At 35.6% G+C, this 23382-nt stretch overlaps 6 protein-coding genes, 1 long non-coding RNA gene and 2 other non-coding genes across 10 annotated transcripts; 5 read left to right on the forward strand and 4 right to left on the reverse strand.

The window, feature by feature from the left end:
* Positions 1-185: 185 nt before the first annotated feature.
* Positions 186-2550, forward strand: LOC108227660 (laccase-11). Its single transcript, XM_017402937.2, has 6 exons — positions 186-344; positions 439-590; positions 682-926; positions 1015-1143; positions 1227-2150; positions 2250-2550. The coding sequence occupies exons 1-6, from the start codon at positions 249-251 to the stop codon at positions 2378-2380; spliced, it is 1677 nt and encodes a 558-aa protein (XP_017258426.1). The 5' UTR covers positions 186-248; the 3' UTR covers positions 2381-2550.
* A 1217-nt stretch (positions 2551-3767) lies between these two features.
* On the forward strand, positions 3768-9607 carry LOC108224781 (soluble inorganic pyrophosphatase 1-like). Of its 2 annotated transcripts, XM_064079638.1 has the most exons (10): positions 3768-3802; positions 5283-5330; positions 6303-6498; positions 6730-6758; positions 7132-7197; positions 7991-8098; positions 8210-8275; positions 8779-8899; positions 9122-9203; positions 9382-9607. In XM_064079638.1, the coding sequence occupies exons 3-10, from the start codon at positions 6309-6311 to the stop codon at positions 9422-9424; spliced, it is 705 nt and encodes a 234-aa protein (XP_063935708.1). In that variant the 5' UTR covers positions 3768-3802; positions 5283-5330; positions 6303-6308; the 3' UTR covers positions 9425-9607. The 2 variants fall into 2 exon arrangements, with proteins under 2 accessions (XP_063935708.1, XP_063935709.1); XM_064079639.1 differs by lacking the exons at positions 3768-3802; positions 5283-5330 and adding an exon at positions 5434-5452.
* A 790-nt stretch (positions 9608-10397) lies between these two features.
* On the reverse strand, positions 10398-12236 carry LOC108224780 (dihydroflavonol 4-reductase). Its single transcript, XM_017399501.2, has 6 exons — positions 12052-12236; positions 11761-11930; positions 11481-11675; positions 11233-11392; positions 10950-11142; positions 10398-10836 (listed from the first exon to the last, which is right to left on the reverse strand). Exons 1-6 carry the CDS (start codon positions 12167-12169, stop codon positions 10530-10532), a joined length of 1143 nt encoding a protein of 380 aa, XP_017254990.1. The 5' UTR covers positions 12170-12236; the 3' UTR covers positions 10398-10529.
* Positions 12237-13454: 1218 nt separating this feature from the next.
* On the forward strand, positions 13455-16216 carry LOC135146938 (uncharacterized). Its single transcript, XR_010284041.1, has 4 exons — positions 13455-13803; positions 14422-14829; positions 15113-15338; positions 15872-16216. It is a non-coding gene; the product is annotated as an uncharacterized LOC135146938 (long non-coding RNA).
* On the forward strand, positions 13643-13714 carry TRNAD-GUC (transfer RNA aspartic acid (anticodon GUC)). The gene has a single exon. It is a non-coding gene; the product is annotated as a tRNA-Asp (tRNA).
* On the forward strand, positions 13787-13858 carry TRNAD-GUC (transfer RNA aspartic acid (anticodon GUC)). The gene has a single exon. It is a non-coding gene; the product is annotated as a tRNA-Asp (tRNA).
* Positions 14774-16691, reverse strand: LOC108225600 (lipid phosphate phosphatase epsilon 2, chloroplastic). The gene is made up of 4 exons (XM_017400511.2): positions 16288-16691; positions 15915-16140; positions 15568-15641; positions 14774-15318 (listed from the first exon to the last, which is right to left on the reverse strand). Exons 1-4 carry the CDS (start codon positions 16612-16614, stop codon positions 15091-15093), a joined length of 855 nt encoding a protein of 284 aa, XP_017256000.1. The 5' UTR covers positions 16615-16691; the 3' UTR covers positions 14774-15090.
* A 1059-nt stretch (positions 16692-17750) lies between these two features.
* Positions 17751-19315, reverse strand: LOC108225576 (probable methyltransferase TCM_000336). The gene is made up of 4 exons (XM_017400474.2): positions 19175-19315; positions 18648-19076; positions 18247-18519; positions 17751-18155 (listed from the first exon to the last, which is right to left on the reverse strand). Exons 1-4 carry the CDS (start codon positions 19247-19249, stop codon positions 17823-17825), a joined length of 1110 nt encoding a protein of 369 aa, XP_017255963.1. The 5' UTR covers positions 19250-19315; the 3' UTR covers positions 17751-17822.
* Positions 19316-21477: 2162 nt separating this feature from the next.
* On the reverse strand, positions 21478-23149 carry LOC108225466 (probable methyltransferase TCM_000336). Its single transcript, XM_017400333.2, has 4 exons — positions 22991-23149; positions 22475-22903; positions 22072-22344; positions 21478-21973 (listed from the first exon to the last, which is right to left on the reverse strand). Exons 1-4 carry the CDS (start codon positions 23063-23065, stop codon positions 21641-21643), a joined length of 1110 nt encoding a protein of 369 aa, XP_017255822.1. The 5' UTR covers positions 23066-23149; the 3' UTR covers positions 21478-21640.
* Between the last annotated feature and the right edge of the window lie 233 nt (positions 23150-23382).

Below are 23382 nucleotides of genomic sequence, written 5' to 3' on the forward strand. Positions count from 1 at the left end.
GACTTATTAATAAAAAAATTATTTGATCTTCTACCTGTATGATATATGGCTTTTGCTTAAAAGCTTTGGTATATACAGCAAGTCAGCAACCCCTCTACCTACTAAGACTACTACTGCTCTCTTCATCCTCCTGCCTGCAACAAACATATTTAAATTTTCTAAGTCACCTCCATGTTCATATATAAACTTGCATATGCTTCATCTCTCAATCACCAAAAACAACACAATTTCAAAGACTTTCTTGTGAAATGGCAAGCTTGGCATTTCTTCTTCCTGGGGGCTTCATTTTTCTTTCCTTCTTTTTCGTTTCAGCCGATGCAGCCACAAAATTTTACCAATTTAATGTGAGCTGTGAATTATTCGAAATCCTCTCGATATTTGCCACATTGTGTAGCTTAATTATTTGGCGATTTGATAATACTTGAATTTTTATTGCAGATACAAGTGAATAATGTTAGCAGGCTGTGCCATGCAAAACCGATTGTAACAGTGAATGGCAGGTTCCCAGGGCCTACTGTTTATGCTAGAGAAGGTGACAGTGTTCAGATCAATGTCACAAATCATGCTCAATATAACATATCCATTCATTGGTACTGGAATTCATGTTTGTTTTAAATTTCTAGTATTAGTTCTTGAAATGCACTTGTTAACGCGACGATTGTGATGTTTGTTCTTGATTAGGCATGGATTGAAGCAGTTTCGTAATGGTTGGGCGGATGGACCGGCTTATATAACTCAGTGTCCGATCCAGAGTGGTAGTAGCTACATGTATAGCTTCAATGTAACAGGACAAAGGGGGACATTATGGTGGCATGCACATATTCTTTGGCTCAGAGCTACTGTTTACGGTGCAATTGTCATTATGCCGAAGCCTGGAACTCCATATCCCTTCCCAAGGCCAGCTAGCGAAGAGACTTTGGTATTTGGTGAGTTTGTGTTGAAGAAATTGTGGATTGGAATTGAATTAGCTCTCGAAATGATCCCCTGTAATGTGAATTTTTGTGGAGAGTGCAGGTGAATGGTGGCATGCAGATGTGGAAGAGGTTGTCAAGCAAGGAAACAGTTTGGGATTGCCTCCAAATATGTCAGACGCGCATACAATTAATGGGAAGCCGGGGCCTCTCTTTCCATGTTCCGAGAAACGTTAGTAGGATCATCTAATTGAGTGACACTGCTATATGAGAAACATATGAATGTACATTTAATCAGTTTATGATTGTTTGCAGATACTTTTGCCATGGAGGTTGAACAAGGGAAGACGTATCTGTTGAGGATTATTAATGCAGCCCTCAACGACGAGCTTTTCTTTGCCATTGCTGGTCACAATTTGACAGTAGTGGAGATTGATGCAGTCTACACAAAACCCTTCATGACTTCTGCTATACTAATTGCACCTGGTCAGACCACAAATGTTCTGGTTCACGCAAACCAGATGCCAGGTCGGTACTTCATGGCTGTTAGGCCTTTTATAGATGCCCCAATTCCGATAGACAATAAGACAGCAACTTCCATATTCCAGTACAAAGGAATCCCTAACTCTGTCCTCCCCACACTCCCTCACTTGCCTTCACCTAATGACACAACATTCGCTTTGAGTTACAACCGAAAGCTCAAGAGCCTAAACACTCCAACATTTCCAGCAATTGTACCCTTGAAAGTGGACAGGAACCTGTTTTTCACAGTCGGTTTGGGGATGAATCCCTGTCCATCATGTGTCAATGGAACGCGACTAACTGCTTCACTGAACAACATCACATTCGTGATGCCAGAGATCGGACTCCTTGAAGCTCATTACTTCAATACCAAAGGAGTATTCAGAACTGATTTCCCCGACAAGCCTCCAACTCCATTCAATTATACCGGAGCACCACTCACAGCCAATCTCGGGACAACAAAAGGAACCAGGCTTGTCAAACTAGCTTTCAATTCCACAGTCGAATTAGTGATACAGGATACCAATCTGCTGACAGTTGAGTCACATCCATTCCATCTCCACGGCTACAACTTCTTTGTCGTTGGGACCGGGATTGGAAATTTTGATCCTAACAAGGATCCAGCCAAATATAACTTGATTGATCCTCCTGAGAGAAACACAGTGGGAGTTCCTACTGGTGGCTGGACTGCTATAAGATTCACAGCTAATAATCCAGGTATAAACACGAAAACTCGATAAATTCATTAACAGCTTTAAAATTTCCATAATCTAATATCACTAACGACATTCTTTTTGCTTATTGGATCATGCACAGGAGTGTGGTTCTTCCACTGTCATTTGGAGCTTCATACAGGCTGGGGATTGAAAACAGCTTTTGTCGTAGAAAATGGAAAACAGGCAGATCAAACAGTTCTTCCACCACCCAAAGATCTTCCACAGTGCTAACATATATTTTTATCAGACTTGCATCGCCTTCAATTAATCAAAATGGCGTGTGATCGTATCTTTGTCAAGATTCGAATTTCAACAAGCTGCGGCAAATCATCCGCATTCAATCAAAAACAGTGTTATCATTCTTTTAATTGTTTATCATAATGAACAATATATTTAATTTTTAGCCAGCGCATGTTGTTTTGATTTTTTTATCACTCAATTATTGGATTATTATAACGGAAATTAGTATTTGTTCTAATAATTCTCTTCGAACCTGCTCATATTTTTCGAACAACGAAATCACATATTCGGGAACAACTGAAATAAACACACTGAGGTGATCGCAATATATTTCTTATAATCATCATTCTAAAAATCGATGATTGATCGTCAATTTATCCATATCCGTTAGCTCATCGAACTGATTAAATCTTCATTTATTTAATTATTTATACGATTAATCTCTGATTAATCTTTTTTCCGTGTTCTTATAAATGGGTTAATTATCAAGTTGGTCATTGAAGTGGGCTTAATGTATCAAGTTGGTCACTGAACTCAAAACGGTATCAAGATGGTCACTGAAGTGGCCATTATTATCAAGTAAGTACCTTGAAATATGAGTTGAAGTAGTAAAAATATTATTTATAAAATTTTACACATTATTTTTAAATGTTATCACAACCAACTAAAAGGTTATGACTTCTATTATTTAAAATAATATATTTATATTTTATCAAGTTTATTTATTATTTATATTTTATTATATAGTTATTTTCTTTGTTTTAATCAAAAATAAATAATAAATAAACTTGATAAAATCTAAATATATTATCATAAATATTAGAAATCATAACCTTTTACTTGGTTTTGGTAAAATTTAAAAATAATGTGTAAAATTTTATAAATAATATTTTTAGTGCTTGAACTTATATTTTAAGGTACTTGTTTGATATTTATGGCCACTTCAATGACCATCTTGATACCGTTTTGAGTTCAGTGACCAACTTGATACATTGAGGCCACTTCAGTGATCAACTTGATAATTAACCCTCTTATAAATTAATTCCGCATTTTATTTTTATAATCAAATAATTACGTGATAAACTTTTAAGTGATCTAAGAGATTAACAATAAATCTTTTGTATTTTACCTACTCCTCAACTAAAAAATTGCTAATCCTATCAGGATTCAGGCGCCCACCCCAAAGTCCTACATGGTCCCACCTCCTCGATAAAAATTTAAAACAAATCCAACCAAACAATGCCACCTTTTCATCCCTTAGATCACCCAAACACAGTAAAACCAACGGCCCAGATTAACTTAGGGCCGCCTACCGAATATTGGGCCGCATTAAACTATAAAAAAAACATAAACAAGCGTCAGTCCATCGTCCCCCTCTATATTAAAAAAACATATGCAGCCCATTAACAATATAAATATATAGGGTCCTGTTCCCTGACATGTGGTTGTCAGGAAACGTTTATTTGACAACCTACTCCCCAGCCGTTGGATCGACGATCCAACGGCTGGGACAAAAGATTCAGTTTTTAAGTGTCCGCGCTTAAAAACCGCGGACACTAGGTCTTTCCGCGTGTTTCTCCCGCGGACACACATGCCTATCCGCGGTTAATAACAGCGGACAACACAGACTGTGAAAACCTAAGTGTCTACTTCTAAAAAAATATGAAATTATACTCTTTTTTTTTGAATTTATGGATTTAGATGATTATTATGATTAAACTAATTTTGTTTTGAATAAATAACAATTAACTTTATTTTATATTATATGTTTAGAATTCTTTGTTTATATATTTTTAATAGTTAGTAGATTATTATTAAAATTATCATTATTACCTATACATTCTAATCTTAGTATTTATTTTTTGTGTTATATAAAATATATCTAAATTTAATTTATTTAACAAAAATATAAAATGCTACTTAGACAATGTATATTTTTTAGACGTTTTTCTTGTTTTAAGTTTTAAATTAATTTAAAAGAGAATAATATTTATGTGGTATATATATCCAATAAAAAGAATAATATTTATATATTTTACAGAGAATAATATTTATGTGTTATATATACCACATAAAAGAGAATAATATTTATTATATATTCTCTTTAAGTACATAAATATCACCCTAACCACAAAGTCTTTTACAACATTACACAAGCTTGTTAAAGTAAAAGAAAAAAACAATATAAACAGCAAACCATGCAGCTAGAAAGCAAGAAGGATCGAGAAAATACAAAAATATTTAGCATAAACGTCTAAAATAAAGTACATTGTCTAAGTAGCATTTTATATTTTTGTTAAATAAATTGAATTTAAATATATTTTATATAACACAAAAAATAAATAATACTTATAATATATAATATGTGACAAGAATAAAAATTATATATTAACTATTCACAAAAAAATTAGTCAATCAATAAAAAAAATTTAAAAAAATAACAATTAAATTTATGATAAAATACTAAGATTAGAATGTATAGGTAATAATGATAATTTTAATAATAATCTACTAACTATTAAAAATATATAAACAAAGAATTCTAAACATATAATATAAAATAAAGTTAATTGTTATTTATTCAAAACAAAATTAGTTTAATCATAATAATCATCTAAATCCATAAATTCAAAAAAAAAAGTATAATTTCATATTTTTTTAGAAGTAGACACTTAGGGTTTTCACAGTCTGTGTTGTCCGCTGTTATTAACCGCGGATAGGCATGTGTGTCCGCGGGAGAAACACGCGGAAAGACCTAGTGTCCGCGGTTTTTAAGCGCGGACACTTAAAAACTGAATCTTTTGTCCCAGCCGTTGGATCGTCGATCCAACGGCTGGGGAGTAGGTTGTCAAATAAACATTCCCTGACAACCGCATGTCAGGGAACAGGACCCAAATATATATTCATTCTCCACAAATTTATCGTCAATCTCAATATTGCTGTAAGTAAACTTCAACTGAAACCCATATGTTATTTTCGATTATTTCCTTCTTGAATCGTATCTGCATAAATTTATCTGTTTTTTTGCTATTTTTCTTGATTTGCTGATTAGATTTCAGAGTGGTAATTTTTTTCCAAGTATTTTGTGATATACTTTCTTGCTGATTAGGCTTCAGATATGTGTGTATATGTTGTGTGATTCTTTTGATTAGTTATTCTCTGTGATAGATGATTTTGTTGTTGTTAATGATATGCTCATGCAAGAATGTGTTGATTTTTGTTTGCAAGATACATATCAAATTATCAAGTGTTAGTATACTCAAAATTTTGAACTGCAAGTGTTGAAATAGTGAAGGAGTTGGTAGTTAGTACCAGGGGAGAGTCTAATGCTAAAGGGGTCGAAAGGACTCAGTTCTGAATCCGATACCCCTTCCCCGGAATGAGTACTAGTAGACCAGACCGTCTAGTGTTGATGGTGTATCCCTCGTGTTGAAAACGACTTTGATTTCCATTTTGAGCTCAGTAAAAAAATTGGTAATTAGTACCTTGTAATAACTATGAGTAGACGTCTGCAGGCATGCATACTTGCCTTGATGAAATAATTTAGCAAAAAAGGAAATGCTCTATGAGTAGACCATCAAGTATTGATGACATATCCCTGATGTTGTAAACGATTTCGGTTCCCATATTCTTAGCTGAGTAAAAAGGAAAATTGTTAATCAGTATCACGTAATAACTATTGTAGATTATTTTAAATTATATTTGATTGTAATTTAAAGCTATGGACTTGTGGTCTGATGATTAATATATACATGTTAAAGTATTATGGCTCTGAACTTTTCAGCTAAAATAGATTGAAGGCCAATTTTCATCTTGCGAGGGATGACTGCTATTTATTTTCCACTATCTAATTTACGTCAGATAGCTATATATTTTTATTAATTGGTTGTATATTATTTTATATATCTAACAGGTGAATATGGCTGAGAACAATGGGGAAGTGTGCGAGAAGGCTGTGAACACTGTGGAAGTGAGTGAGAAGACTCAAAACATTGCACAAAGTAGTGAAAAAAAATCAGGAAAAACTTTTGTTGCCCTCAATGAAAGGATCCTTAGCTCTATGTCACGAAGATCTGTTGCTGCTCATCCCTGGCATGACTTGGAGATTGGTATACACATTATCAATCAGACATGTCCTTGTCTAACTAATACTACGAATTATGTCTTAAGTGTCTAATTATTTAAGTTTATAAATATACTCACTGTATTTGAAGTTCATGAACGTATTAACATCATTCTGTTTACATGTACTGCATGTTGACAATGTTCGCCTTAACATAATCTGAAAAGGTCATATCTATTTTTATCTTGTAACCGTGCTGCTTTTGTATTAAATGCAGGGCCAGGAGCACCTGCCCTTTTTAACTGTGTAGGGTTCTCTTTCTCCTCTCGTAGCAGATATTCACTCTTTTTATAGGGCTATCGAGAGAATCAATTTTTGAATTGTTAGCAAGTTATCTGCTTGGTACAAAGAAAATGATAGGTGGTAGTACTCCTTGGTTCTGCTTGATGCTGTGTCAGTGAATCTTCCATGGCGATACTATATTGATGAATAATATTGCATAATTTAATTATATGATATGGAGAATGAGCAAGATCAAGTGGCCATGACTGTAGGAGAACTACACCACTGCGATAGTGGGATTCTGGTCATTTGATGAGAGAATAAAATAAGAGCCGCTCCCATTTAGAAATTTAGGGTTTTCCTTTTGTACTTATCTAATGCAAAATTCATTTTTCAGGTGGTTGAGATTGGGAAAGGGAGTAAAGTAAAGTACGAACTTGACAAGAAATCTGGCCTTTTCAAAGTGAGATTCCTTCAGACTTCGTACTACTTTTTTCTGTAGTTGAAAAGAATTGTCATATGCATACACCGGTTATATCTGTTATGTAGATGTCACCTCTAAAATGTTTGGAGTAAAGAAATGGCAACTTACCAATTACACATTACCAGTGTTTGTATGGCGTTGTCAGTTTTGTCATAACTGGCTTTGTTAGTTACTCCCTCCGTCCCCCTGAGTAGTATACATTGGGGGACGGGGACGCGGCACGGACTTTAATGCTCCTGTAAAACGTAGTTGCGTAATTTATTTTTAAAAATTTCTTTTTCTGAATTAAAGTTTGAATGTTATATTTTTATTCAGAAAAAGAAAATCTCAAAAATAAGTTACAGAACTATGTTTTATAAAAGCATTGAAATGCGTGTCGAACAGTTGAAAAGAAACGTATACAATTAAATGGGACAGAGGGAGTAGTTGCTAGTGTACATAAAGGTGTCTGTGGACCTCTAGTTTCGTAATGGTTTCAAGTGCTTTTCAGTTCAGTTCTTGCATTTTGTTGCGACATATCCTTTACATGTCTTAACTTGTCCTCTTTTTAGCTGATTACTTTGACTGTAAAAGCATGCCTGAGCATGATACTTTATTATAATTTGGTTTCTTTGTTTTCCTTGGAGATGGCTTGTTTGATTATGAGTCAAAGTTGAGTAATATCTTTTCTCCCATGTCCTTCGATGTTCTATTTTGTTACACATGCACGTACATAGAGATTGGGGCTGTGAATAAAGATGGAAAGAATATTTTTTGATCTTCCATTTTACAGGTTGATCGAGTTCTTTACTCATCCGTGGTCTACCCACACAACTACGGGTTTATCCCTCGCACCCTTTGTGAAGATAGTGATCCCATGGATGTCCTTGTACTGATGCAGGTATATTGCTTTAAGCAGACCATGATTTTTTACGGTTACAAGTTGATTGCAACTTTAACTTGAAGCTCAAGGTGGTGATATTTTAATGCAAATATGTTCCCTGTTGTTTAGGAACCCGTATTGCCTGCTACCTTCCTCCGTGCCCGTGCGATTGGACTAATGCCGATGATTGATCAGGTAATCTTGATTAATCCAACCTGCTTTATCTTATTAGATGAACACTAGGAGACTGAGCTGCTTAGTTGTATGCTAGCAACAATAAGCCCTTCTAATATTGGCCCGGTCCTGAATCTATGATTTGTGCTAAAGATTCAATCCTATTAACTCAACGTAGGGTTTTTCTGTAATTTTATTTCTGAATTTGGGTCCAAGTATATACGGTTTTTCTGTGATGCTGCTCAATGTGGACTGCTATTCACTATTGTCCCTTATCTGCATAGAGGAATTCAATATAAAAATTCTCTTACAAAAATTCTTATGATTTTGATATAAAGAAACTGAAGCCTAATTTAGGGGAATGTAGATTGTACAGTTATAGAGCTGAAGCAAGTTTTTACGTCTCTAAAATCAGAGCAGAGATTAGAGACTAAAGATGCTATATATCCTTTAAATTTTCCTAAATGATCTGAATTTAGTTGTTGATGGCTTCATGACTGAATAGTGATTAACATCTTTTATAGGGTGAGAAAGATGACAAGATAATTGCAGTATGTGCTGATGACCCTGAATTCCGCCATTACAATGACATCAAAGATTTACCTCCACATCGCCTGGCTGAAATTCGTCGTTTCTTTGAAGACTGTATCCTTTTGAATACTCTGATATCAATTTTAAACCTCTTTTTTGTACATAAAAGAGGTGCTAAACGTATACCCCAAGTGCTTTAAGTTGACTGTTTAAAATCGTGGAAGCAAGAAATGATTAAGGGTTCGGCAGTATAGGCACTACCAATTGAAACTATTGATATATGTTCTATGTCTAATGTATGATTCTGGATGTATCCCTAACTTACCCAAATTATAGATAAGAAGAACGAGAACAAGTCAGTTAGGGTAAATGACTTTCTGCCTGCTGAAGATGCTGTTGAAGCAATTCAATATTCAATGTAAGTTATCAAAGTTGTCAAGGACACTTGCATTTTTTAAACTTGTAGTATATGTATTGTCCCCTCCTCTGCAAGAGGTATAATATGATTAAGGTCAAATACAAATATATGTATGTATATATCAGCATCACAGCATGTCACTGATTCTCTCTACTTGCACAAATGCTTCCTGGTGCAGGGACTTGTATGCTTCATACATAGTGGAAAGTTTGAGGCAGTAGGACTGCTTCCAAAAGTGTGTGGTTCGGGACCCAAGCAAGAGACAGCGTTGTATTTTAAAATCTGTTAAGTAGATCAGATAAAGGCAATAACCATTTCGATGGAATCTTGAATATGTGAAACAACTGAGAGCTTGTTTGTGTAATTTGCTCCTAATTTTCTGATTTATGCATAAAAGTTAAAGATGTGTGTTTGTCCACTAAATTGCAGGAATTCTTAATACAGATATATCTCTGGCTATCCCCCCACCCTGCATCCCCATCCCTACTTAGGGCCCTGCAGCCCTTAAGTTTACCTTTTTACCTTCGTCTAACTACATGATATATGGCTCAATCTTGTTGTAGTACTCCACTGGCAATTGAAGAATCAACTTGGATAGAGGCTAAAATGTGTCAAATGCAGGTACACTGTGTTTAACTCGTCAGATTACTTGTGGATTTTGTCACCCTGAACGTTTTATAATTGTAGGCATATTATCTTTCGGTTCTGCTTGGAACAGATAATTTTATTATTTTCCAGTTATTTTCTTTTACCTTAAAATATGTAGAAAAACATGTCTTTAATCTGTTGGACACTTAGAAGTCCTGTATGGAGAAAAGCAAGCGGTTCATAGTTCTTACTTGAGATATATTTTCTCCAGTATTGCCTCCCACCACGTGAATGGAATGTGAATACAAAATTCGGTGTCGAGGGAGGCCATTTGCTGTGAATGTTTAGATTCTCTTTAAGTGTTTTGTTTGTTTCAAAAGTTATTAATTCTAAGCTCTTGTTGCTGTAACATAATCTTCTTGTTTATCAGTCGCAGCCGTAGGGGAAGTTTTAGGAGAGCAGAATGTTACCATACTTTATATAGATTAGATAAGTGATATATTGCCATGTTGATTTGCTCAACTTTCCAAGTACTTTTTAGGCTTCTGTGCTAGTCTTGGTATGCAATAGATCCTTTTTTTTGTCGAAGCAGATAAAGTATATTACTGGATCAAGGAATTCTGTTCCTATTATTCAAATGATCTGTGATAGACATCATGTGAAAGAAAATACAATACATGGATTCAACAATGTGACATACCCCTGAAACTCATATACACTTGCTTCATCACTTTCCTCTCAGGCTGCCACAAGGCTTTCAGTTTCACCTCTCTTCTCCTTGCCAACAGCATCCTTGTCGATGGAATGGTGAAACAGATCTTTTTCATGTCCATTGTGATGATCATCCGTAGCAGGAAAAAGATATTTCTTTTCTTGATCATTCTCTTGCAAAGTAGTTGAATTAGGTAGCAATCCCTTCTCTCTGCATGTTTCAATTGCTCCTTTGAACATATCCTCCAAGTTGTACTTAAATGTGAAACCCATATCTGTCAACTTCTTTGATGAAAAAGAAATGACAGGCAAATCCTTCTCAATTCCCTTAAACCTGTCAATTCACCCCTTAAATAATGTGTATATGTATTGCTGGCCCATTTGTAGAAACACAGCAAAAGCAGAAACTACAAGTTTAGGCAAATATTAAGCTTCTGAGGGACTTACTCAGTAGGAACATTGTACTCTGGCCATTTCTCTCTTATCAATTTCACCACGTCGTGAATGGTAGCGTCATGAGAAGAGCAAATGTATCTTCCCTGCGCGGTAGGATGCTCATACAAGAATATCTGAGACTCGCAAAGATCATCCAGGTGCACGTACTGACATTGCTTTATAATGGAGTAATGGGCTTCATTCCCTGTGTTGCATTGCATGAATCCCTTAATATCAAGTTGAATGTGTGGTATACTAAAATACTGCAGTGTACAGATTGTAATTAAGTATATACCAGTAAGCGGAGATAGTGCTGTAATTAGGCTAGGCGGAAATGTTGGGGATATAAATGGACCAACTACTAGGGTTGGTATTATACTGATGAACTGTATGTTGTTCTCTTCAGCAGCTTGCCATGCTGCCTTCTCTGCTAATGATTTTGACACGAAATACATCTGCGATATATTTATGAGAAATTGTTACAGTTATGTTGACAAATTATTAAGAGTAGTTGCAGGAGTTCCAGGTTCAGAATTCACAAACCCAGGCAGTCATCTTTGTGGAGTAGATAAAATCCATGTCACTCCAGTTGGATTCATCGTACACTGGAAGCTGATGCTCACGAACATTCACAGTTCCAGCAGACGAAGTGTAAATCAGTTTCTTGACTGTCTTTGCTTTAGCACAGGCCTTAATGATGTCGAGGACTCCCTGTACGGTAGGCTTGATAACTTCGTTCTGTAATGTAAAACTTAGAAGCCAGTGTTATTATGTGTTTACATGTTAGTGAGTCTGATATATAGGCAGAAGAATGCGAACTTGCCTCGGGGTCCTGGGACTCGATGTCCATGGGGGTGGCCATATGAAACACTGCATGGCAGCCTTTTACGGCTTCATCAAAGCTTCCTTCTTCATTCAGATCTGCCCTGCAGAGGATCAAGTTGGTGTCTGCTTTCGGCAATTGAAGCAGATGCTTCACTTTCTTCGGGTTCCCTGTAATTCGACAGATATAGTATCATATATTATAACTGGTGATTCGTATACTATCTTTCTTTTTTGTTTGTTGTGCTAAAATGTAAAGGTTTGATGGGAAACAGAGGAGGAAGATACGGACCAGGATCGCGTACAGTGGCTCGGACAGTGTAGCCACGTTGAAGAAGCCTCATGACAAGCCATGAGCCGATGAACCCTGAAGCTCCTGTCACACAAACTGTATGCAGTTCTTTAACCATTTTGTTTCAGTTGACAAGTAATGTGTATTGTGCGTGCCGGGAGAGAAGTTAAATATAGGTAGTAGATCAAGTGCATTATGGTATTTATATATACACAAGTCACAAGATATGATATGATGAGATGAATATTAAGTTGATGTTGTGAATTTGCAACACGAGCGAGCTGTACGGCAGAAATGACCGGGTGCTCTACTCACCATTCAACTACACTCCTCTTGGTTGCTGACGAATGCCATAGTGCCGTACCAACCGGCAACCAGATTGGCAGATAACTTTTTTTTTTCAACACTTGTTTTCGTCTCCATTGGGCCAATACTGTCTAATAATTGGTAATATCATTATAAATACTCCCCAGTCCCCACTCTTATATAAAAATTTAATAAAGGCATGCTTCTAATTATATTTTTTTCCATCCATTTTCATTTAATTTATCACCTTTTGATGAATAACAACTGAAATTACAATATTGTTCTATCTATGTTTATGTTTATCATGTTGTGAAATTTACTTTTTTTTTAATAAGAAACAAGTAAAATTATATTGTCCTAAAAGCCCGTACATTTACTTAGAAATGAAATTTTAATAATCTTGAGAGAGGTGTGTATCAAACATATGTTTGAACTGGGTACGAAACGTGGATTTAGGAATCAAATCTATTTGCATTATCCTTTTGTTTATAAATGTACGTAAATTCTTTGAAACAAATTAAATTGATGAATCAAGTTGGTATTTTCAAAAAAAAATAAATAAATTAAATTGATGAATCAATATATAAAAACAATAATTTAATCAATATATTAAACTGATTAACATTTATAAGTCAAAAAGATATTAACACTTCTTGGATTAACTCAAAAAAAATATTTAATGCTTAGATGTAAGAAGTTTATTACAAGTGAAAAGTAATTAATTTAGTTAGAATAATATTTTGATATTTACATCCTAACTGAGTATAAAAGTTATTGATTTAATAATAAAATATTATAAAATATTTTAAATAATCTTATACATTTTCGTAATCAGTTTCAAACTTAAAACCAAATCATTAAAAAAAATAGGACTTTCAATTCACACTCTACCTATAAATTAAAAATTCACTTGTAAATTTTTTCTATAAATGATACAATACTTTGCTTCTTACTTGTAAATCAAAAAATCGTAGAAAAAATAAAGAAGACTCACCCACGTGACCATTATAAAGTATAAACTAAACCGTGAACCGAATCATGGACTATGTGAACCGCATCATGTACTAGTATAGATTAAGGAAACAATTTTAATTAATCCATGTATTAACCGAGGGAAATTAGAGGGCATCTGGTCCCACGGCGTTAGAAACAAGTTATCTTTCAAGTTATCTTTCTCATTGCCTCCGGCCCTTTAATTCCATTTCATACCTGTCAAGACTTTCTGTATTTGTATCATCATCGTTTGAGGTTTTATTATTTTTGTCATTTTTGTAGACATCATGAAGTCGTTGTAGTATAGTGGTAAGTATTCCCGCCTGTCACGCGGGTGACCCGGGTTCGATCCCCGGCAGCGGCGTCCTTTTTTGCACCCCGGACACAAGGTCTTCTTCTGTGTGAAAATGGAGTTTCTGATGGTAGCTATCACATGGTCGTTGTAGTATAGTGGTAAGTATTCCCGCCTGTCACGCGGGTGACCCGGGTTCGATCCCCGGCAGCGGCGTCTTTTTTTTCACCCCTGGCACAAGGTCCTTTTCTGTGTGTCTGGTGTTTCTGATGGGAGAACTAAAAACAATGTTGTGTGAAAACAATGTACTTGGTACTTGGTAGTGGTTTGGTCACACAGAATGGTGCTTTTAAGTCTTCTACACTTGATGATTAATTCGATGCTGCACCACACGTTTTCTTGGATCCTTAAGAGTTGAGGCCCAATGAGCTTTAAAAGCAATACTGGCACTGGGGCGGAGCAGCCTTTTAGTTACACTACACCATTGCAAGAATTATATGATGCATATGAAAATAATTGATATTTTACTCTGAAATCTAGTTCTACTTGGCATTTATGTTTTTTACATCCTAGTATATCCAATATTTTTATTATCATGAATGTATTTGCCAAGTTAGAAGTAACCTTAAAATTCGATCCTATTTGCTATTATATGCTTCATAATATTGTTTGTTAAAGTTGATTATCTAATTAATTGTGAGTGTTTGGTTATGAAATGCTACCATTGCAGTAATAGATACTTCTCTAAGTATAACATGACTGATTTCTGTTGTTTTAAGAACTTTTTCCTTAGTGACGTTGGAATTGAGTTGCAAGAAATCAGATCAAGTTTGCAAATGGAAACAGAGAAGTGGCAGCAAGTAGAAGAAGCAACGGATATGCAAAGCCATTGGGTGAGGAAAAAGCAACATTTGTTTTAATGTCGGCTGAGTCTTTTAGCAGATCCTATTGGTCTACTGGTGCAAGTGATCATGTAGCACTGCTTTGCCAATAAGTCAATCTATTTGGATAAGTGGCCAGCTCTATTTGGGGAAGTATTTGCTAAGACCGAGGCTGGGAGCGCCCAATTGGAGGCCAAAAACTTATAATTTTCTTGATTATGGAACAAAACATATCAGAACTGGAGAAAGCTTGAAGGCATTCAATTTTCAGCCCTCATCAGAGGGTTCTTCATAACTGTATACAAGGTATGTGAAGCAACATATACAGAAAGCTAGCCCTAACCTGGTTCCCAGCATAAAACCTGTCGATATGGAGTCTGGAACAGTAGTGTTGTTATTTGTTAAAGCTATCTGTGACTCATTCATAGAAGCAAGTTACAGAGTTTATAAATTTGGAGCTGACCTTCTCCATCACATTTATAAATTTTGACAGAAAAACATCCTTGTGTTGGCTATGTATAAAGATCAACTCAGAATTCAAAATTTTCTTCTTGCTGGTTGTAATTTTCAATGCTCTTTCATAATCCAGTCATAAACAAGGAACACAACAAAGCGCAGAATGCATCCGACTCCTCCAACAACTACAAGAAGTCTGATCCACAAACTGGAGATAAATGCCGGAAGAACAATTGCATCCCAGATCCAAAACCACAGCCCAACATATACTGATCCTGCAACAGCGCCTACAGTCACTTGGCCGAGAGTGTGAAATCCCTGTGAAACCCTCAACCATGCCTTCAAATATGTAAATACAGGTATTAGAAGCTAGTCTATGTTTGTATCCATTTCACCACTTCAAAATCTTGTTATAGTTTACATCATTACTTGATACAAAAATTTAGTGCATTATAAGCATGGCAAATGCATATAAAAGTATTTTGTCCATAACACTATGATCATTAAGTAAATGTCAGAATTTTGCACGAGTAGAAGAATAGATTAACTAGTAACAATGGCTATTAGGAGAGTTCAGAGGTCACGTACAAAGTATGAACCTAATGATAATACAAGTCCAGCAAGAAGATGTGTGTATATGTTCATTCCAAGCCAGTCCATCACTGCAAACAGCCAATATAAAGTAAAGAGTAGTGTTAATAGGACATCACCAATGAGCTTTATATGTAAAATGTGTTTGACATAGCTATCATTTAGATGTCACAGCATTTACACTTTTCTTTTCTTTTAGGCATAGAAGAAAAATAAGTCCATCGAGAAACTTCTTATAGTACTTGTATATAGGTAATGTAGTTTCACAGTATAACATTAATGTGGACTATTGAAATTGCAGTTTTCTTATGGACTTAAATAAGAAGATGGAGAGAGATGATTACTTGACAGAATAACAACGAAGGAAAGGAAGAATAATGACTGTGCATGTGAGGATGGCATTCCAGGGTCTGATTTTGTGGCAGATGAAGGTCGCTCCTGGTTAAGAATCCTCTTCAGAGCAATTGAAAGGCCAACATTCAGGATGGAACCCGCGCATATCCAAATTGCTTTTGCATCATGCCGCAGAAGGAGAACCAGAGAAAAGAGTGCCACCATGAGCCACTTGCTCTGGAGTCAACATGATTATTCTTAAGAATTCATATGAAAACACTTTTTAAACTTTTAATTAAAGAACAGCACACAATATCCTGCCAAGATTGTACAGGTTCATAATCACATATTTCATTGTAAAAAGTAATTAGTAAAGATACTAACCAGATCATTGAGAAAAGCTTCAAGCTGATTCATTTCAAACCGAGCCAACTCAGCATCGAAAGCTTCTTGCTCATGAGCTCCAATACCTTCTTCCACACTAGAGTCTCTAGATACATAAGTGGTAATGTGGTTGCGTATTCTCCTCTTCTTGTACTTAATTATAGTTTCTGACAAGAAGGTTAATTTATCAGGTGCATTCAATTTACGACATCTTGTATTGACTGCGCGTAATCTTGTGCAAGAGACCAGCTTGCAACTCAAAGGCTTGGCGAAAAATGAAAGTGGAAGAATAGCAGGTCCGTTTACTATGGCTGTTGAAGCAGCCATATGTCTGTTTTGGGTTCCGTTGTATCACTAGTAAGATACAAATATACACGTTACTGTAATGTTAATGAACTAATAATATCAGCTACGTGTGAGATGTATGATGTTGAATTTTATTGCCAATCTCCAGAGCTCGATGGTCCTACATATTACTAATTTGTTTTGGTTGGTTTTTTTGGAATTTGGTTCCAAATAATAGTGGGCAAATACGTTTGGTCTCATATTTCAAGCTGAATTAGTTGTGTTTCCCTGTTTGGCATGCTACACGCCATGAATAGCGTTTTCAGTGTTTCGCATGGTGATGGTGCAGACTGCTGAGTGCTGACCAAAGCTGACAAAAATGGAACTCACTCGAAACAACTACAAAATGATACGAACTTTGTACAAACTTTTTACTTATAGTACCGTAAGTAATACTATAGTTTACGGATGTTTAGTGTGTGCCCATATACCCATATTAATTACTAAATTTAATGTATTTAGCTTATTTTGATTTAGTAAGAGTCAATCAAAATATGCTACACTTATAAGTGTTTAGCATGTGCTCACACGCACTAAAAAAAACTGTATTGTTTAATAACTGGCAGAGACAAATATTAGGCGTAGTAGTTAGATGTGTTTTATAACAATATCCTGCAAGTATCCGTTTAATATCCCTGGACTTTCTAGTTTCTGCGATGGCTGAGTTTTGAATGAGCATAGTCCTGGTATTTCGAACCCGGATCCAAATTGATATAACCAGAACAAAATGCCTCATCAACTAGTTATGTCGGAAATATCTTCAACGTTGTGTGGAGAGAAAAACTGGACAATATGGTTTCTCAACTAGTTCAAAATTAGATGATGTTTTCTGGGCTCATGTTAAGAGTGATGGAAACAGTGTTGCCCATTGCCTTGCTACATTAGTGTCATTGAGTTGAGCGTGCAAAAAGTTTGGGAGAATCTAAGAACTCAGTGAAATTTCTATGGACAAGTTGTCCTTTACACAATAAAAGCACTAATCTTTGGTCTTCCAAAACACAACAAATCTTGCAGATCCTTCTTACTACAAAAATCATTTCAGAATAAGATTATTTTTTAATTATATACATAAGAATGAACCAGGTTCCATGTGTCTGCTAGAAGTACATTCATTTGGCTGCAGAATTATTATTACATAAATAAACTTACAAAAACAGAAAGCAAATTAAGCAATTGACATGATCTAACATCTACAATTTCTTAAGGGCGAGAACAAAAGAGAGGAGACTAATTTCCTCCACACCCAATTCTTCATCCACCAGTTTCCCAAATATGTCAAACAAACTGTCAAGAATTTCTTCACCGAAATGGTGGCTGATCATCGACTCCTGTATAGCCCGAACCGCCATGGCCACTGCCGTGCCATAGCTCATCTCCCCCTCGGCTTTCTTCTCCATTTCAAACATTTCCAAACGCTCCACTACAAACGAACCCTCTCTACTCACTTCCTCTCGTATCTCATCTTCTGAAGCTGCGTAAAAATGAACATCGTACTCATCAAGACTTTTCGCATCAACTTGCCCCTGCATAACAACATTAGCATTATTAATCTTTCTCTTTACTCTGTTTATTTTTTTTATAGAAAAAAAATCCACTAGCAAATTATTAATTTACCTTCGAAATTAAAATTTTAAACGATCTAGAAAGTATTTTCCACAGAAAGGAATTTCCTCTATCGACATGATCTGAACCACCTCGGCCTAGCAAAATAAGCACAGCACTTCCTCCAGAAACAAGCTCTCCTGATCGTGATCGGAGAAACAAATTGAAGTCCTCCTGGAACTGTCTATGGTAAGCCTGAGACACCTCGGCCGGGCTTGATTCGGATATGTAAATGCTGCCTTTGTTTACGGATTTACCTTCTTTGTCATATATCCCTGCTGGAACCTGTTAAGAACACATGATTAATTTCATAGTGTGATCTCCCAAAGAGCAGGACAAAAGGAACAAAAAATAAATATTTAAGTTCATAATTATGTTATATGGACACACACCAGAAAAACCGTTAAACTTACTCTGGAAAGCCAGTGCAAGCTGTAGGAGGAATAGATAAAATGCAAGCAATTGTCCGGAAAAAGTCTACCATAAAATGTGCCTGGATAACCAGCTATGTAAATAGCCGGTGAACAATCACTCGGACTAGAAATTCCGTAATTTCTGTGTTCTTTCAATTCTTTGTAGAAATCCGGCAAACTCTTAAAAATTGCATTGAAATCATTCGTGGGGAGATCGTTAAGGTAAATCCGAAACTCGGGTGGTGGATATAGCGAGAGCTTTTGACATGTTTCTCCGACAGCATCAACAAGAGTTTTGATTGTTGAGAATGTGTTCTGTCCTGAGGAACACCCCAAGTCAGCTATGCCAATGCTCTTTGGAGTTGTTTTCATGTACACTTCTTGAATTGTTTCTATGGTTATATGCTTCACCATATCAGAGCCCTTTTTCTGCATGTCAATTAAAATTGATGAGGCCAGAATGTTACATATTATTAATATTAACATATTTTAAATGATGATTTATTCAAAGTGCATAAGAGTTGAACCTGCAATGAAGAATTTCTGGCATAGCTAGTATCTCCAACTCCACCGGTCATGTGAAAAACTTTCTCTACATCCATGATTTAACAGTAGATGTACTTGTTATTATTCCAACCCTTTGGTAGTGTTTGAGTCCTTTTATAGGATGATTGTGAAATGGTGATTCTTGCATCCAGGTCATTGGAGTTTTCTTTTTCTATGTTTATTCTTTTATCAAAAAAAAAATTACGAATAAAAATACTAGTGTCATATTTGTAATCATAAAAAGAAATTTTTAAAATAATATTTATAAGCGTACGCTCAAAACTCGTAAAAATACGTGAAAAATAATCAAACAACTATTTCATCTTTCACCTCCTCTCGAAAAAAATTTGTTTCAAATTAGTTGTCCACTTCAATTTTCAATGCAAATTCATAATTCCAAAGTCAATTCCACTCCACATACTTCTTATTTATATTTCCTAGATCAACCTCATACCACATATTATCATCATTTAATGCAATTGAGTTGTGAAAATTCACTTTTCTTAAACTGTGTGATTTTTTCAAAGTGAACATCTAATTTGAAACGGAGGGAGTACTAATCTGTTTTGGTTGGTTTTTTTGGAATTTGGTTCCAAATAATAGTGAGAAAATACATTTTGTCTCATATTTCAAGCTGAATTAGTTGCGTTTCCCTGTTTGGCATGCTACACGCCATGAATAGCGTTTTCAGTAGGGGTGATCAAAAAACCGCCCAAACCGCACAAACCGTCCGCACCGCACCAAACCGCACCACAAATGCGGTTTTTAATTTTCGTGGTGCGGTTGCGGTTTGAATTTTTCACAAACCGCGCAGTGTGGTGCGGGTTGCGGTTTTAGTTTTATTGAATGCGGTTCAAACCGCACCGCACCGCAATATTAATATATATTATAAAAATAATATTTTATTTATATTTATGTATATATATTATAATTATCTATTACTCTCAACACATTAAAACACAGTCCAGCACACAACATTTAACCATCACTGATGTAGTGTTATTCAGGATTAGCAAAGTAGAGCAGTATCTGTTTGGGGTGGTTCTGTGTATGTGTATGACCAAAAGATGTACTGATGCAGTTTTGTTTAAGACTTTAATCAGTGTGTTGTTTTAAGACTTCAAGCATGTTTCCCAATGATTGATTCAATGTTTAAGTATTGTTAATCTATCGTATAATCTGTTAAACTTTGTAATATTTCAGATTAAAATTTTTGATCAAATTTAGAAGATAATTAGTAAATTTTATCGCATGTAAAAACCGCAGTGAACCGCACCACACCGCACCGCATTTTCGTGGTGTGGTTTATGCGGTTTTAAAATTTCGTGGTGCGGTTGCGGTTTGAGATTTTGATAAAACCGCATGTGCGGTTTGGTTTGCGGTTTTAGCAAAAAACCGCACCGCCCGCACCGCGATCACCCCTAGTTTTCAGTGTTCCGCATGGTGATGGTGCAGACTGCTGACCAAAGTTGACAAAAATGGAACTCACTCGAAACAACTACAAAAATCATACGAACTTTGTACAAACTTTCTGCTTAAAGTACCATAAGTAATATTGTTTAATCGGATTATTTAGTGTGACAACTAATTTTTAGTTAGGTGGTAGATTTTTTATATGCTCCAATTTCTGTCTCATTAATAATTATGGTCCCCAACATGCACAAAAATTTTCATTAATCAAAGTCTTTCATTTAAATAAAAATTAGTTTAGAGTATATGCACATACTAGAAAGACCTTGTTTGATTATTATGACCGGCACCGACAAATATTAGGCTTAGTAGTTTCTGCAAGTATCTATTTAATCTCCTTGGACTTACTTTCTAGTTTCTGCGATGGATGAGTTTTGAGTGAGCCGGATGAAGATAGCGAGAAAGTTTCTGCGATGACTGAGTTTTGAGTGAGCCGGATGAAGATAGCGTCCTCGTAATTCATATCCGGATCCAAATTGATATAACCGGAACTAGTTATCTCTGAAATATCTTCAGTATAAGAATAGGATCATAGTGGAATGTCTGGAGAGAAAAACTAGACGCTATGATTTCTCAACTAGTTCAAAATCAGATGTTGATTTCTGGGCTCATGTTAAAAGTCATTGAGTTAAGCGTGCAACAAGTTTGGGAGAATCTTAGACCTCGTGAAATTTCTATGGACAAATTGTCCGCACTAATCTTTGGTCTTCAAAAAAAAAACAACTAATCTTGCAGATCCTTTATACTACAAAATTTATTCCAAAATAAGATTATTTAGTTAATTTTTATAAATACGAACTATGCATAAATTGGATAAGTCAAGACAGAGTACATCCTTTAAACCTGAATGTACCTAGTTACATAATAATTTTACACGGTGTCTGCTAGAAGTACATTCATTAGGCTGCAGAATTATTATTACATAAATAAACTTATGACAAAAATAGAAAGCAAATTAAGCAATTGACATCTAACATCTATAATTTCTTAAGGGCGAGAACAAAAGAGACGAGACTAATTTCCTCCACACCCAATTCTTCATCCACCAGTTTCCCAAATATGTCAAACAAACTGTCAAGAATTTCTTCACCGAAATGGTGGCTGATCATCGACTCCTGTATAGCCCGAACCGCCATGGCCACTGCCGTGCCATAGCTCATCTCCCCCTCGGCTTTTTTCTCCATTTCAAACATTTCCAAACGCTCCACTACAAACGAACCCTCTCTGCTCACTTCCTCTCGTATCTCATCTTCTGAAGCCACGTAAAAATGAACATCGTACTCATCAAGACTCTTCGCATCAATTTGCCCCTGCATAACAACATTAGCATTGTCAATCTTTCTCTTTACTCTGTTTATTTTTTTTTAAAAGAAAAAATCCACTAGCTAATAACTAATTATTAATTTACCTTCGAAATTAAAATTTTAAATGATCTAGAAAGTATTTTCCACAGAAACGAATTTCCTCTATCGACATGATTTGCACCACTTCGACCTAGCAAAATAAGCACAGCACTTCCTCCAGAAACAAGCTCCCCCGATCGTGATCGGAGAAATAAATTAAAGTCCTCCTGGAACTGTCTATGGTAAGCTTGAGACACCTCGGGCGGGCTCGATTCGGATATGTAAATGCTGCCTTTGTTTACAGATTTACCTTGTTTGTCATAAATCCCCGCTGGGACCTGTTAAGAACACACATGATTAATTTCATAGTGTGATCTCCCAAAAAGCAGGACAAAAAGAACAAAAAATAAATATTTAAGCTCATAATTATGTTATACGGGCACACACTAGAAAAACCGTTAAACTTACTCTGGAAAGCCAGTGCAAGCTGTAGGAGGAATAGATAAAATGCAAGCAATTGTCTGGAAAAAGTCTACCATAAAATGTGCCTGGATAACCAGCTATGTAAATAGCCGGTGAACAATTAATTGAACTAGCAATTCCGTAATTTCTGTGTTCTTTCAATTCTTTGTAGAAATCTGGCAAGCTCTTAAAAATTGCATTGAAATCATTCGTGGGGAGATCGTTAAGGTAAATCCGAAACTCGGGTGGTGGATACAGCAAGAGCTTTTGACATGTTTCTCCGACAGCATCAACAAGAGTTTTGATTGTTGAGAATGTGTTCTGTCCTGAGGAGCACCCCAAGTCAGCTATGCCAATGCTCTTTGGAGTTGTATTCATGTACACTTCTTGAATTGTTTCTATGGTTATGTGCTTCACCATATCAGAGCCCTTTTTCTGCATGTCAACAAAATCTGTGGTTACATATTATTAATATTAACATATTTTACATGATGATTTATTCGAAGTGCATAAGAGTTGAACCTGCAATGAAGAATTTCTGGCATAGCTGGTATCTCCAACTCCACCGGTCATGTGAAAAACTTTCTCTACATCCATGATTTAACAGTAGATGTACTTTGTGTTATTATTCCAACCCTATGGTAGTGTATGAGTCCTTTTATAGGAAGATTGTGAAATGGTGATTCTTGCATCCAGGTCATTTGAGTTTTCTTTTTCATGTCTATTCTTTCATCAAAAACAATAATTTACGAATAACAATATCAGTGTCATATTTGTAATCATAAAATGAAAATTTTAAAATCATATATGTAAGCGTACGATCAAAACTCGTAAAAATACATGAAAAACAATCAAACAACTATTATATCTTTCCCCTCTTCTCGAATAAAATTGGGGAGGGGTTTAAACATGCG

The sequence above is a fragment of the Daucus carota genome, chromosome 6 (assembly GCF_001625215.2).
Source record: "Daucus carota subsp. sativus chromosome 6, DH1 v3.0, whole genome shotgun sequence".
Taxonomy (NCBI): Eukaryota; Viridiplantae; Streptophyta; class Magnoliopsida; order Apiales; family Apiaceae; genus Daucus; species Daucus carota.